This window comes from Haliotis cracherodii, unplaced genomic scaffold (assembly GCF_022045235.1).
Source record: "Haliotis cracherodii isolate W230 unplaced genomic scaffold, xgHalCrac1.p SCAF_30, whole genome shotgun sequence".
Classification (NCBI taxonomy): Eukaryota; Metazoa; Mollusca; class Gastropoda; order Lepetellida; family Haliotidae; genus Haliotis; species Haliotis cracherodii.
The window spans coordinates 2,239,956-2,252,332 of record NW_027266287.1 but is presented as its reverse complement, the minus strand read 5'-3'; the positions used below and the strand labels follow the sequence as shown (position 1 = coordinate 2,252,332).

At 38.8% G+C, this 12,377-nt stretch overlaps 1 protein-coding gene across 1 annotated transcript in view; it reads left to right on the top strand.

Annotated features, from left to right (window-relative positions):
- Positions 1-455: 455 nt before the first annotated feature.
- LOC139476986 (cubilin-like) overlaps positions 456-12,377 on the top strand; it is a 58,442-nt gene continuing 46,520 nt past the window's right edge. The window contains exons 1-20 of the mRNA XM_071259536.1: positions 456-537; positions 1,311-1,403; positions 1,735-1,959; positions 2,433-2,522; positions 2,883-3,134; positions 3,646-3,747; positions 4,164-4,433; positions 4,717-4,806; positions 5,300-5,569; positions 5,678-5,770; positions 6,024-6,317; positions 6,618-6,710; positions 7,987-8,274; positions 8,801-8,893; positions 9,072-9,296; positions 9,843-9,932; positions 10,293-10,544; positions 11,047-11,148; positions 11,545-11,814; positions 12,109-12,198. Of these exons, the coding sequence (XP_071115637.1) occupies positions 471-537; positions 1,311-1,403; positions 1,735-1,959; positions 2,433-2,522; positions 2,883-3,134; positions 3,646-3,747; positions 4,164-4,433; positions 4,717-4,806; positions 5,300-5,569; positions 5,678-5,770; positions 6,024-6,317; positions 6,618-6,710; positions 7,987-8,274; positions 8,801-8,893; positions 9,072-9,296; positions 9,843-9,932; positions 10,293-10,544; positions 11,047-11,148; positions 11,545-11,814; positions 12,109-12,198 (3,349 nt within the window). The 5' untranslated portion in view covers positions 456-470. The remainder of the gene's footprint in view (positions 538-1,310; positions 1,404-1,734; positions 1,960-2,432; positions 2,523-2,882; positions 3,135-3,645; positions 3,748-4,163; positions 4,434-4,716; positions 4,807-5,299; positions 5,570-5,677; positions 5,771-6,023; positions 6,318-6,617; positions 6,711-7,986; positions 8,275-8,800; positions 8,894-9,071; positions 9,297-9,842; positions 9,933-10,292; positions 10,545-11,046; positions 11,149-11,544; positions 11,815-12,108; positions 12,199-12,377) is intronic.

Genomic DNA, 12,377 nt, shown 5'->3' with positions numbered 1-12,377 from the left:
AATGGTTTCCTATTCTTATAAATGTATGTGTATATATATCTTATAAGTGTATGTGTGTATATATATATATATATATATATATATATATATATATATATATATATATATATATATATATATATATATATATATATATATGTATGTATGTATGTATGTATGTATATAAATATATATATGTATATATATATATTAGACCAGATTAACGTTGGTATAACATGCAGATCAAATCGACTTATGCTTTCCCAACAGACTTCTGTTACCAGCTCCTGACAGATGCTGATGGACAGATTCAGGTCCCTGATGATGGTACCGCCACCTACTCACCTAACCTCGACTGCCTGTTCACCATCAGGCCTCCAGCAGGTCGGCTGTGGGTTGTTAACATCACTCTGGAGGAGTTCGACGTGCAGAGATATTATTACTCCTACAGTAACAGTTTCTCCACCTCCTGCAGCAATGACTACATACAGATGCGCTACGATGGCTATTCTTCCTCCCTGATGTGCGGAACGAGGACTTCACCCAAATCTTACATATGTTTGTACCATTAATGCTTGCCATCACCATTTGCTTGATAAAACAATGTTTGTTCATGTACACATGAAAGATATCTTAAATGTATGTTTAAATGGATGTACTCGATTGTTTCTAAAAAGATGTCAAACATTGGAGCTGCTGGCATATTGCTGGACATCAATGGAAAGTTGACCATTGGAAAGATGAAGTCATCCTTTCTTTCATCCAGTGTTGTGGATAGTTATTTTTACTTTGAATCTGTAGGCATATATCTTAATCAGATGAAGCAGTATTTCGGATTTCACATCTAATGCTGAGGTGGGTAAATCAGTTGAAGGGAGTTGGCTATTTGACCATTATTGAATGATATCAGATCATTGAAATACCCGACCATGAAGTTAACTTTTTTACTAAATTCCTTTGTTCTACTTTTCCAATTAGTGCAGAAATTCTGACTTGTATATGTAAATAATTAGATCGTCAAGGAGGAGAGCACAGTTGGTGCCCATGGGGATGCCTACATTATTGCAGAAATATCATGCTCCAAATGTCACATCTATGCTATCTGTGAGGAAGTCCATCACTTTACAAAGTGTTTTCCAAGTAAACTTCAGATAACATTTGATTCAATTTTAACAATTAGTCCTAAACCTTTGAAGATAGAGATACTTACTACATCTATGGTCTCCACGTTCATTGACAGATGCCCCATGGATCAGAGACCGAAGAAAAACAATTACATGTGTTTAAAATGGTGGTTTATATGTGTATACATTTGACTTCCTTATCTTCAGACAACATCTATGACAGTGATGTGAATATCACTTTCCACAGTGATGCCTCCGTTCAGAGGAATGGTTTCAACATATCTTTCTCCTACACTGAAAGTAAGCAGACGTCTTGCAATAGAAACTTATATGCCCTGATTTTGTGGATACAAATACTCCTTAAATGAAGACAAAGCGAGGAGCACAATTGATCTATGTCAAGAAATTATCCATGTGCACCTTGGAAGGTGCAGCTTGTTACAAATGCTAATCTCTATTGCAGTTCCAGTCTGTTTTAACTTGTAACCTGATCCCCCAAATGAAGATGCATGTACAACTGTACATGACAGAAATATTTAATAAATGTATGTCACCCCCACAGCTTCATCTCAAGTGAGCAAACCTTCTCAGTTTACAATAGACGGATATAGGAAATATATTAATATTTCAGACACCTGTGTGACGAACCTTGACCAGAATAATGGTACAATCCGCAGCCCTGTGACTGAGGGTGGGGTGACCTACCCAACAGACACCTCGTGTATTCACTACCTCGACCTTGGAGATTCCCTCAAGACTGTTACTTTCACAGTCAGGGTCTTTGATGTAAACTGTGGTGATTACTTCATCGTTAACGGACAGCGTTTCTGTGGAAACAGATTGACACAAACGGCTTGTGAGTAGTCCACTATTTAGAGCATATTACTGTAATGAGAACGTCAATTGTTTTTGCGAATATCAAGATATTCTGAAGATATATCATCAATATATACCAAATAAACTAAATAAAATGATATTTTTTTTATTTTAATACATGAAACGTTCATTCAATTTCAGTTTTCAATTTCAATATTTTCCCAGTTTTATATATTTTGTGTTTCTGTTCTGAAACATCTGAGTTCTTAGATTTGAAATTGAGTTCACATGATCGCATAAATGGTGCCCATGAAACAGCTCATTGAATTTCGATCAGGTTTTGAAAATGACCAAAACTGCAGCCATGTTGAAAATTTGGTTTTTACCCTATTCGGACCCATTTCTGCATGTATTATTGTCTTATGCAGGGAGTAGTTTGTGCATGTGCTGTGTCAAGTATCACATTTTCCATGAAGCTAACATTGTTTACTGGATGTGCGCTATGTTATACAGTCCATATGACAGGGAGGGCAAGCATTACCTTCCTGTCCAATGGTTACAGCACAGGACGAGGAGTGGATGTCGACTACCTTGTAACTAATTGTAAGTGGCATTATAGTTTCCTTGTGTGGTGAAAAGAAAAGAAAATGCGTCGATAGTTGGATATTTTATCTGTTTTCTCCAAGGAACAGAGGATCACCATGCCCAAAGTTCAGATGTATTTCGTTTGCAAGTTTTATAGATGAAGAACAATCCTTACTCAACCCGACTTTCTTATTCCAGTCATCATACAATAGGTTTCAGCAGTTCAGGGTGTGCAGTTTCTGAATGAAAGTCACACACTCGTTCAGTGTGTTGTGAATTTATTGTTGATTTTGAAATACGTCCGTGTTATACTGGAAAACACTAATTTTTACCTTGGCAACTCGTAAAGCAAATTATGACAACATCGTTGTGTTGCAGACACATGTGATCGAGTATATCGTACAACCTCAGGGAATTTGGATTCTTACTCTGTGTCAAGAGCTGCTCTCGCACAAGACATGGACTGTGAATACATCATTCGTCCCCCATACTACCCCTTCCTCGTGACAATGTACATCAGTCCCTTCTTTATGCCGTACAACTTCACGGACAACAATGACACGTGTTCTGGCAGCTATGTGGAGATCAGCGGCACACAGTACTGTGGAACTGTTTATGGCCAACATAACTGTAAGAACTTTACTGTACTATTGTAATATTATTTTTTTTAAATATAGTCGCATTGTTATAAATGTATGCATTTAGGGAAGATAAGCTAAACGAAATTCAAGAAAATGGTTTGTTTGTTTGTTTGTTTGTTTGTTTGTTTGTTTGTTTGTTTGTTTGTTTGGTGTTTAACGTTTAATATATTCGATGAGACATTCCAGTGATTGATATTATGAGCAACGACGCACGTCATCATGTGCGATGAAACGCAATCAATCAGATCACAGAGCTTGGCCACACTATCCATTAGCTAGCCTCTTACAACCAGCATACACCAGCATATGTTGCTATGGACCTATTATAACCCGAAAACTCCCCGAACATGTAAAGCACATGGAGCACACCTTATCAGTTTTGAAACGCTGTACTGAAAATAGAAACTGATCAGGTTACAGACACTTATATAGGAATTTGTAACTTGTCATAAGGCCTTACTTCACCAAAAAATAGAAATCGTAACTTGATATGTTTCCAGTCTCATCAGAGGAGACTGAGCTGCCCGTGCGGTATCATCACTCTGTTAATTCAGTTGGAGGGAGGAGGGAAGTCTTTCACATCTACTTCGACACAAGGCCCAGTAGGTATCTCAGATGACAAATACATGATTAAAGCTTAATTAGATTTATTGCACTTGAAATGCTTCTTCACATACTAATATAAGATAGCTACGAGATAAATCCCAAAGAACAATAACGACTGAGGCCTGGTTTACCTCACATTAAACATTGTGCTATCATGACGTCATTTCTGGACATTCGAACATACCTCTCGCATATTGATGAAGTCGTAACTGGATAACGGTATTTATAGTGGGTAGTGAGTTGTTTCCCAAGATGTAGCTGGGCAAAAGTGGCCAAAAGTGGGCGAGATATTGCAATCTGTTTTGGAAGAAGTTACCAGTAATAGGCGAGAAAATCGTGAGAATATTCAGAAAATACAGAAATTGAACCTGCCTGTTCATAAGCATACAAATGAATAATGTCACTTTCTCAGTTTCATGTAATATAACGCTGACCGACACTACGGGCTACATCAACAGCTTCTCTGGTTATGGCGATGAATCAGCGTATAGGCGTTCCTACAATAACGGCACTCACTGCATCTTCACAATAAAGGTGGACGACGTTGTGGGTCAGACAATTGTCTTTAGTCTCAATCAGTTCCACCTGGAGGACCCTGACAACAGCACATCCGTCTGTAATGACTATGTGGATATGAATGGCGAAGAGAGACTGTGTGGATACCAATATGGGACTCGAAGTTGTAAGTGCAGGGTTTTTATCATTTTCAATCAATTAAAACACATCTGTTCTTATGATTAACGAAGTGTAGCTCATAGTCAGAAGAGCAGATTTTGTCTAAGAAATCCGGAGTTGTCAGGGACTTTCTGACAGAAACACAACTATTATCTTTTGTATATTGGTGGCACTTGGCCAACAATTTATACCAAATAACTATGTTGTAATTGACCTGGTTAAAATGTGAGAGGGGTGTAATAAGCTCCATTGTGTCATTCAAAAACTTATCATATCTCCTTTTATTACAGTCAACTTTGATGGTACTTTTGTCGTGACCTTCACCAGTGACAATAGTCAGACAAACATTGGCTTCAACATCCATTACAACATCTTGCCAGGTGACTATTTCATTAATGGTGTATAGAAAACACTTGTCTTTTCCACTTTGTAGGACTGTCATTGACCTGATGCACATTGCATCATGTCTTCTTGTAACTTTTAAGATGTATAACATCATCCGTTATTACAGATCGTTTCAATCAGAATAATCACTCACAGACATTACTCATATTCTCAAAGCATTGGGGTAGCCTAGTGGTTCAAGTTTTCCCTCGTCAGGTCGATGGCCTGGGTTCACATCCTCACATGGGTGCAACGTGAGAAGCTCATTTCTGTCATGATAGTGTTAGAATATTGCGACCTGAAACCAAACTCACTCACTCCTCATTATCTGTATAAATTACATTAAAATAAAGATGGTGTTCATATTGATCTAAACTTTTATTCATAACATTATGTTCCCAGAAACAGTGTCACCTTGCCCTTTTTTACCAAAACAATAAGTAAATGTAATCCTGTTGTTGATCACATAGCATGCATCAATTTTTTCAGCTGGATGCCTGGTCACGCACAACACCACTGAAGGCACTCTCATCAGCCCCGGGACAAGCAGTGGTCTGTACCACAACAACCTTGACTGCCGATACACCATGTTAACATCCTACAACGAGACTAAGGTCACGGTCACCGTCAATGCTTTCGACCTTGAATCCCCATCATACAGTTCGAGATGCTGTGACAACGACTACGTATACTTCACAGACGGGTCCTACACTTCCGGGAGGTACTGTGGTGCTATCGCTGCAGGAACCACGTTTACTTGTGAGTAACGTTCATGTTATTTTCTAAATATAATAGTACTCATGATTTGTTTATTATCTTTATTATCTTGCTCTTCAAGTAAGACAAATGCACTTTTATTTCTTGAAGGGTACACGAATGCGAGACAATTCCACTTTGTCTTTCATACAAACAACGATTTCAGCAGACAAGGTTTCAATGCGTCCTACAAGATTGAGGAAGGTAATGGTATACGTAGTGTGATATTCTTAAACGACCCAAAAAGTGGTTCCATGTTACCATGTAATTCTTGAACTTGTTACATCATGAGATTGACGAACACTAAAAATATAGATATCAATGGATTAAACCACAAAACGATCCATTTGATATACTTCAGGATCGAGATCATCTACTTTCTTTCCCGCTAAAGACAGACCTTCCCTGCGAAGAATTGATTTTTCGTTATAAAAAGAATTCTTTTTTGTTATTTAAGATATTTGCGATGAGCTATTTACCGACTCAAGTGGCACAATAAGGAGCCCCGTCTACAGTACTGGTCTCTACAGACGTAATCTGAACTGCACCTATATCATCAGACCTCCAACACAGGGTCCATACAGCTTCACTCTGACGTACTCTCAGTTTGACGTTCAGAGAACGTCATACAACTCCTCATCTTACAATCTGGGTACATCCTGTAGCTACGACTACGTGGAGACCAGGCTCTCAGGACTCACCGGCTCCAGCAGACTGTGTGGCAGAATGAGCTCACCAAGAACGTACTTCTGTAAGTCATGAACCCCGTGAGTGTGTCAACTGGGTATACATGCATTTGAGCTTCATTACAGGTACCATGCTACCAAAACCGTTTGAGTTCAAATCAGTGAAATAATTTAATACAATTCCTATCGTATACACTATATTTCGATAGTTTTTGTTTTTTCTGTAACATGACAGACATTGATCGATGTTACTGGACAATGCTCAAATATACCTTTGGCTAGTGACAGACATTGTCAATATAACAGTTGGAATATAACCGAGAATTGTGCGAATTTCCTGTAATAGTGAAGTTTTTATATTACAGATAACAGTATGAATGGAGGAATAGTCATCAAGTTTGTGACAAACAGCAACATTGAGAGAAGGGGGTTTGTGCTGAACTATTCATATGGCGAAAGTACGTTCACATTTGTATTGAATCTTTAAGCAAATACTATCCATCACAATGCTTGTATATTCGATCACCTGTTAACAATGCGATCAACCATAGGTCATACAGGACGTCATGATCAAATCAACGTGTATATGTAAGATTACTGGACAAGAGTTACCTTCACCATTGACCCTGTTTACAGTTTTGTGCCTCGATGTCAATCTCTACATTGACAGACATACATATGTGCAGTATCAAGTCGTCGATGTTATTTCTCTTACTATTTCATCAATACCTTATATGTGTGTGCGTGCTTGCGTCCGTGCATCCCTGCGTCCGTACTGTTGATGTGTAACGTTGCACTCAGACATATACTTTGTTCATGAGGGCAGCCTGGAACAGAAAAACTGATATGATCAACAATCCATGATGTTGGGGCAAGATGCCATCAACAAAGTCAGAGAGCATGACCACCCTCTCCATTATGTCGTCTCTTGGAGCAGAGGTTGCTAGGGGACAATTCAAACACGGAATCCCCACGGGGATCCAGTTACAAAAGTTTGTTTGGGCCATATTTCAATTTCATATATGATTACCGTTGTTTTGGAATAACAGATTAACCATCGTTTCATCGCGTTTTAAAAATGGTTGCTAATATATTTCAGATTTGTCAGAAAGTATTTTCCCTTCCTCCAATGATATTAAAGTGTATATTTCGGTTTTTTATGTTGTAACCATATTGCAGATACTGTTAACTTTTGTCTCATTGCTGCGACCTACATCGATGTGTCATCATCGGGGGCACGGGTGGCCCAGTCGTCTAAGGGGCCGCCATTCGCCGTGCAGAGTTGCGTCCCTTGGGCACGCCAGAACCCTATGATTGTGGGTTCGCATCCCGGTTCTCCCCAATTATGTTTCTAGGTTTGTCAGCACCATACCCGTGCTCGTGGGTTTCACCAAAGTGGTAAACGTCTGAGACCTGCATCACTTTGGGCTTTCCTCCCACATTAAGGTTAAACCCAACTCACTCACTCACTCACTCACTCAATGTGTCATCACAATCTGATGACGTGAATGGTCATCCATATTAATGCTGTATCAAACTTTCTAATATTGCGTAAAACTGTATTCTTTCGTTTCTCGAGAAAGATGATGCTTCTTGAAAAAGTGTATAGATAGATAGATAGATAGATAGATAGATAGATAGATAGATAGATAGATAGATAGATAGATAGATAGATTAGACCAGATTAACGTTGGTATAACATGCAGATCAAATCGACTTATGCTTCCTCAACAGACAGCTGTTACCAGGTCCTGACAGATGCTGATGGACAGATTCAGGTCCCTGATGATGGTAACGCCACCTACTCACCTAACCTCGACTGCCTGTTCACCATCAGGCCTCCAGCAGGTCGGCTGTGGGTTGTTAACATCACTCTGGAGGAGTTCGACGTGCAGAGATATTATTCCTCCTACGGTAACAGTTTCTCCACCTCCTGCAGCAAGGACTACATACAGATGCTCTACGGTGGCTATTCTTCCTCCAGGATGTGCGGAACAAGGACTTCGCCCAAATCTTACTTATGTTTGTACCATTAATGCTTGCCATCACCATTTGCTTGATAAAACAATGGTTGTACATATACACATGATATCTTAAATGTATGTTCAAATGGATGTACTCGATTGTTGCTCAAAAGATGTCAAACATTGGAGCTGCTGGCATATTGCTGGACATTAATGGAAAGTTGACCATTGGAAAGATGACAGTCATCCTCTCTTTCATCGAGCGTGGTGGATAGTTATTTTTACTGTAGACATAGATCTAAATCAGATGAAGCAGTCTTTCGGGAATTCTCATCTAATGCTGAGGTGGGTAAATCAGTTGAAGGGAGTTGGCTATTTGACCATTATTGAATGATGTCAGATCATCAAAATACCCGACCATGAAGTTAACTTTTTCACTAAATTCCTTTGTTCTATTTTTCCAATTCGTTCAGAATTTCACGTTCAGTGACAAATACGCAATGGATCAGAGACCGAAGAAAGACAATTACATGTGTTTAAAATGGTTGTTTATATGTGTATACATTTTACTTCCTTATCTTCAGACAACATCTATGACAGTGATGTGAATATCACTTTCCACAGTGATGCCTCCGTTCAGAGGAATGGTTTCAACATATCTTTCTCCTACACTGAAAGTAAGCAGACGTCTTGCAGTTCCAGTCCGTTTTAATTTGTAACCTGATCCCCCAAATGAAAATGCATGTACAACTGTACATGACGGAAATATTTGATAAATGTATATCACCCCCAAAGCTTCATGTCAAGTGAGCAAACCTTCTCAGTTTACAATAGACGGATATATTCATATTTCAGACACCTGTGTGACGGACCTCGACCAGAAGAATGGTACAATCCGCAGCCCTGTGACTGAGGGTGGGGTGACCTACCCAGCAGACACATTGTGTATTTACTACCTCGACCTTGGAGATTCCCCAAAGACTGTTACTTTCACAGTCAGGGTCTTTGATGTAAACTGTGGTGATTACTTCATCGTTAACGGACAGCGTTTCTGTGGAAACACATTGATTCAGACAACATGTGAGTAGTGAATTTATGTTAATTTCTATATTTCTTCACGGACTCTACTATTACTTCATCTTCAACGGACATCATTTCTGTGGAAACAGATTGACACAAACGGCTTTTGAGTAGTCCACTATTTAGCGCATATTCCTGTAATGAGAACGTCAATTGTTTGGCGAATAGCAAGATATTCTGAAGATATACCATCAATATATACCAAATAAACTAAATAAAATGATATTTGTTATTTTAATGTATGAAACGTTCATTCAATTTCAGTTTTCAAGTTCAATATTTTCCCAGTTTTACATATTCTGAGTTCTTAGATTTGAAAATGTGTTCACATGATCGCATAAATGGTGCCCATGAAATAGCTCATTGAATTTCGATCAGGTATAAAACTGACCAACTGACTGTTGAAAATTTGGTTTACCCTATTCGGACCCATTTCTGCATGTATTATTGTCTAATACAGGGAGTAGTTTGTGCATGTGCTGTGTCAAGTATCACATTTTCCATCAAGCTAACATTGTTTACTGGATGTGCGCTTTTTTTCTACAGTCCATATGACAGGGAGGGCAAACATTACCTTCCTGTCCAATGGTTACAGCACAGGACGAGGAGTGGATGTCGACTACCTTGTAACTAATTGTAAGTGGCATTATAGTTTCCTTGTGTGGTGAAAAGAAAAGAAAATGCGTCGATGGTTGGATATTTTATCTGTCTTCTCCAAAGAACAGAGGATCACCATGCCCAAAGTTCAGATGTATTTCGTTTGCAAGTTTTATATATGAAGAACAATCCTTACTCAACCCAACTTTCTTATTCCAGTCATCATACAATAGGTTTCAGCAATTCAGGGTGTACAGTTTCTGAATGAAAGTCACACACTCGTTCAGTGTGTTGTGAATTTATTGTTGATTTTGAAATACGTCCGTGTTATACTGGAAAACACTAATTTTTACCTTGGCAACTCGTCAAGCAAATTATGACAACATCGTTGTGTTGCAGACACATGTGATCGAGTATATCGTACAACCTCAGGGAATTTGGATTCTTACTCTGTGTCAAGAGTTGCTCTCGCACAAGACATGGACTGTGAATACATCATTCGTCCCCCATACTACCCCTTCCTCGTGACAATGTACATCAGTCCCTTCTTTATGCCGTACAACTTCACGGACAACAATGACACGTGTTCTGGCAGCTATGTGGAGATCAGCGGCACACAGTACTGTGGAACTGTTTATGGCCAACATAACTGTAAGAACTTTACTGTACTATTGTACTATTATTTTTTTTAAATATAGTCGCATTGTTATAAATGTATGCATTTAGGGAAGAAAAGCTAAACGAAATTGAAGAATATGGTTTGTTTGTTTGGTGTTTAACATTAAATGTATTCCATGATGGCGAGCTGTAAATACTCGAACCTGGATGAGACAATCCAGTGATTGATATTATAAGCAATGACTCCCGTCATCACGTGCACTGAAACGCAATCCATCAGATCACAGAGCTTGGCCACACTATCCATTAGCTAGCCTCTTACAACCAGCATACACCAGCATATGTTGCTATGGACCTATTATAACCTGAAAACTCCCCGAACATGTAAAGCACATGGAGCACACCTTATCAGCCTTGAAACGCTGTACTGAAAATAGAAACTGATCAGGTTACAGACATTTATATAGGAATTTGTAATTTGTCATAAGGCCCTACTTCACCGAAAAATAGAAATCGTAACTTGATATGTTTCCAGTCTCATCAGAGGAGCCTGAGCTGCCTGTGCGGTATTATCACTCTGTTAATTCAGTTGGAGGGAGGAGGGAAGTCTTTCACATCTACTTCTACACAAGGCCCGGTAGGTATCTCAGATGACAAATACATGATTAAAGCTTAATTAGATTTATTGCACTTGAAATGCTTCTTCAAATACTAATATAAGATAGCTACGAGATAAATCCCAAAGAACAATAACGACTGAGGCCTGGTTTACCTCACATTAAACATTGTGCTATCATGGCGTCATTTCTGGACATTCGAACATACCTCTCGCATATTGATGAAGTCGTAACTGGATAACGGTATTTTTAGTGGGTAGTGAGTTGTTCCCCAAGATGTAGCTGGGCGAGATATTGCAATCTGTTTTGGAAGAAGGTACCAATAATAGGCGAGAAAATCGTGAGAATATTCAGAACATACAGAAATTGAACCTGCCTCTTCATAAGCATACAAATGAATAATGTCATTTTCTCAGTTTCATGTAATATAACGCTGACTGACACTACGGGCTACATCAACAGCTTCTCTGGTTATGGCGATGAATCAGCGTATAGGCGTTCCTACAATAACGGCACTCACTGCATCTTCACAATAAAGGGGGACAACGTTGTGGGTCGGACAATTGTCTTTAGTCTCAATCAGTTCCACCTGGAGGACCCTGACAACAGCACATCTGTCTGTAATGACTATGTGGATATGAATGGCGAAGAGAGACTGTGTGGATACCAATATGGGACTCGAAGTTGTAAGTGCAGGGTTTTTATCATTTTCAATCAATTAAAACATATCTGTTCTTATGATTAACGAAGTGTAGCTAATAGTCAGAAGAAGCAGGTTTTGTCTAAGAAATCCGGAGTTGTCAGGGATCTTCTGACAGAAACACAACTATTATCTTTTGTATATTGGTGACACTTGGCCAACAATTTATACCAAATAACTATGTTGTAATTGACCTGGTTAAAATATGAGAGGGGTGTAATAATCCTTCTCAAGCTCCATTGTGTCATTCAAAAACTTATCATATCTCTTTTTATTACAGTCAACTTTGATGGTACTTTTGTCGTGACCTTCACCAGTGACGATAGACAGACAAACATTGGCTTCAACATCCGTTACAACATCTTGCCAGGTGACTATTTCATTACTGGTGTATAGAAAACACTTGTCTTTTCCACTTTGTAGGACTGTCACTGACATGATGCACATTGCATCGTGTCTTCTTGTAACTTTTAAGATGTATAAGATCATCCGTGATTACAGATCGTTTCAATCAGAATGATCACTCACAGACATTACTCATATTCTGAA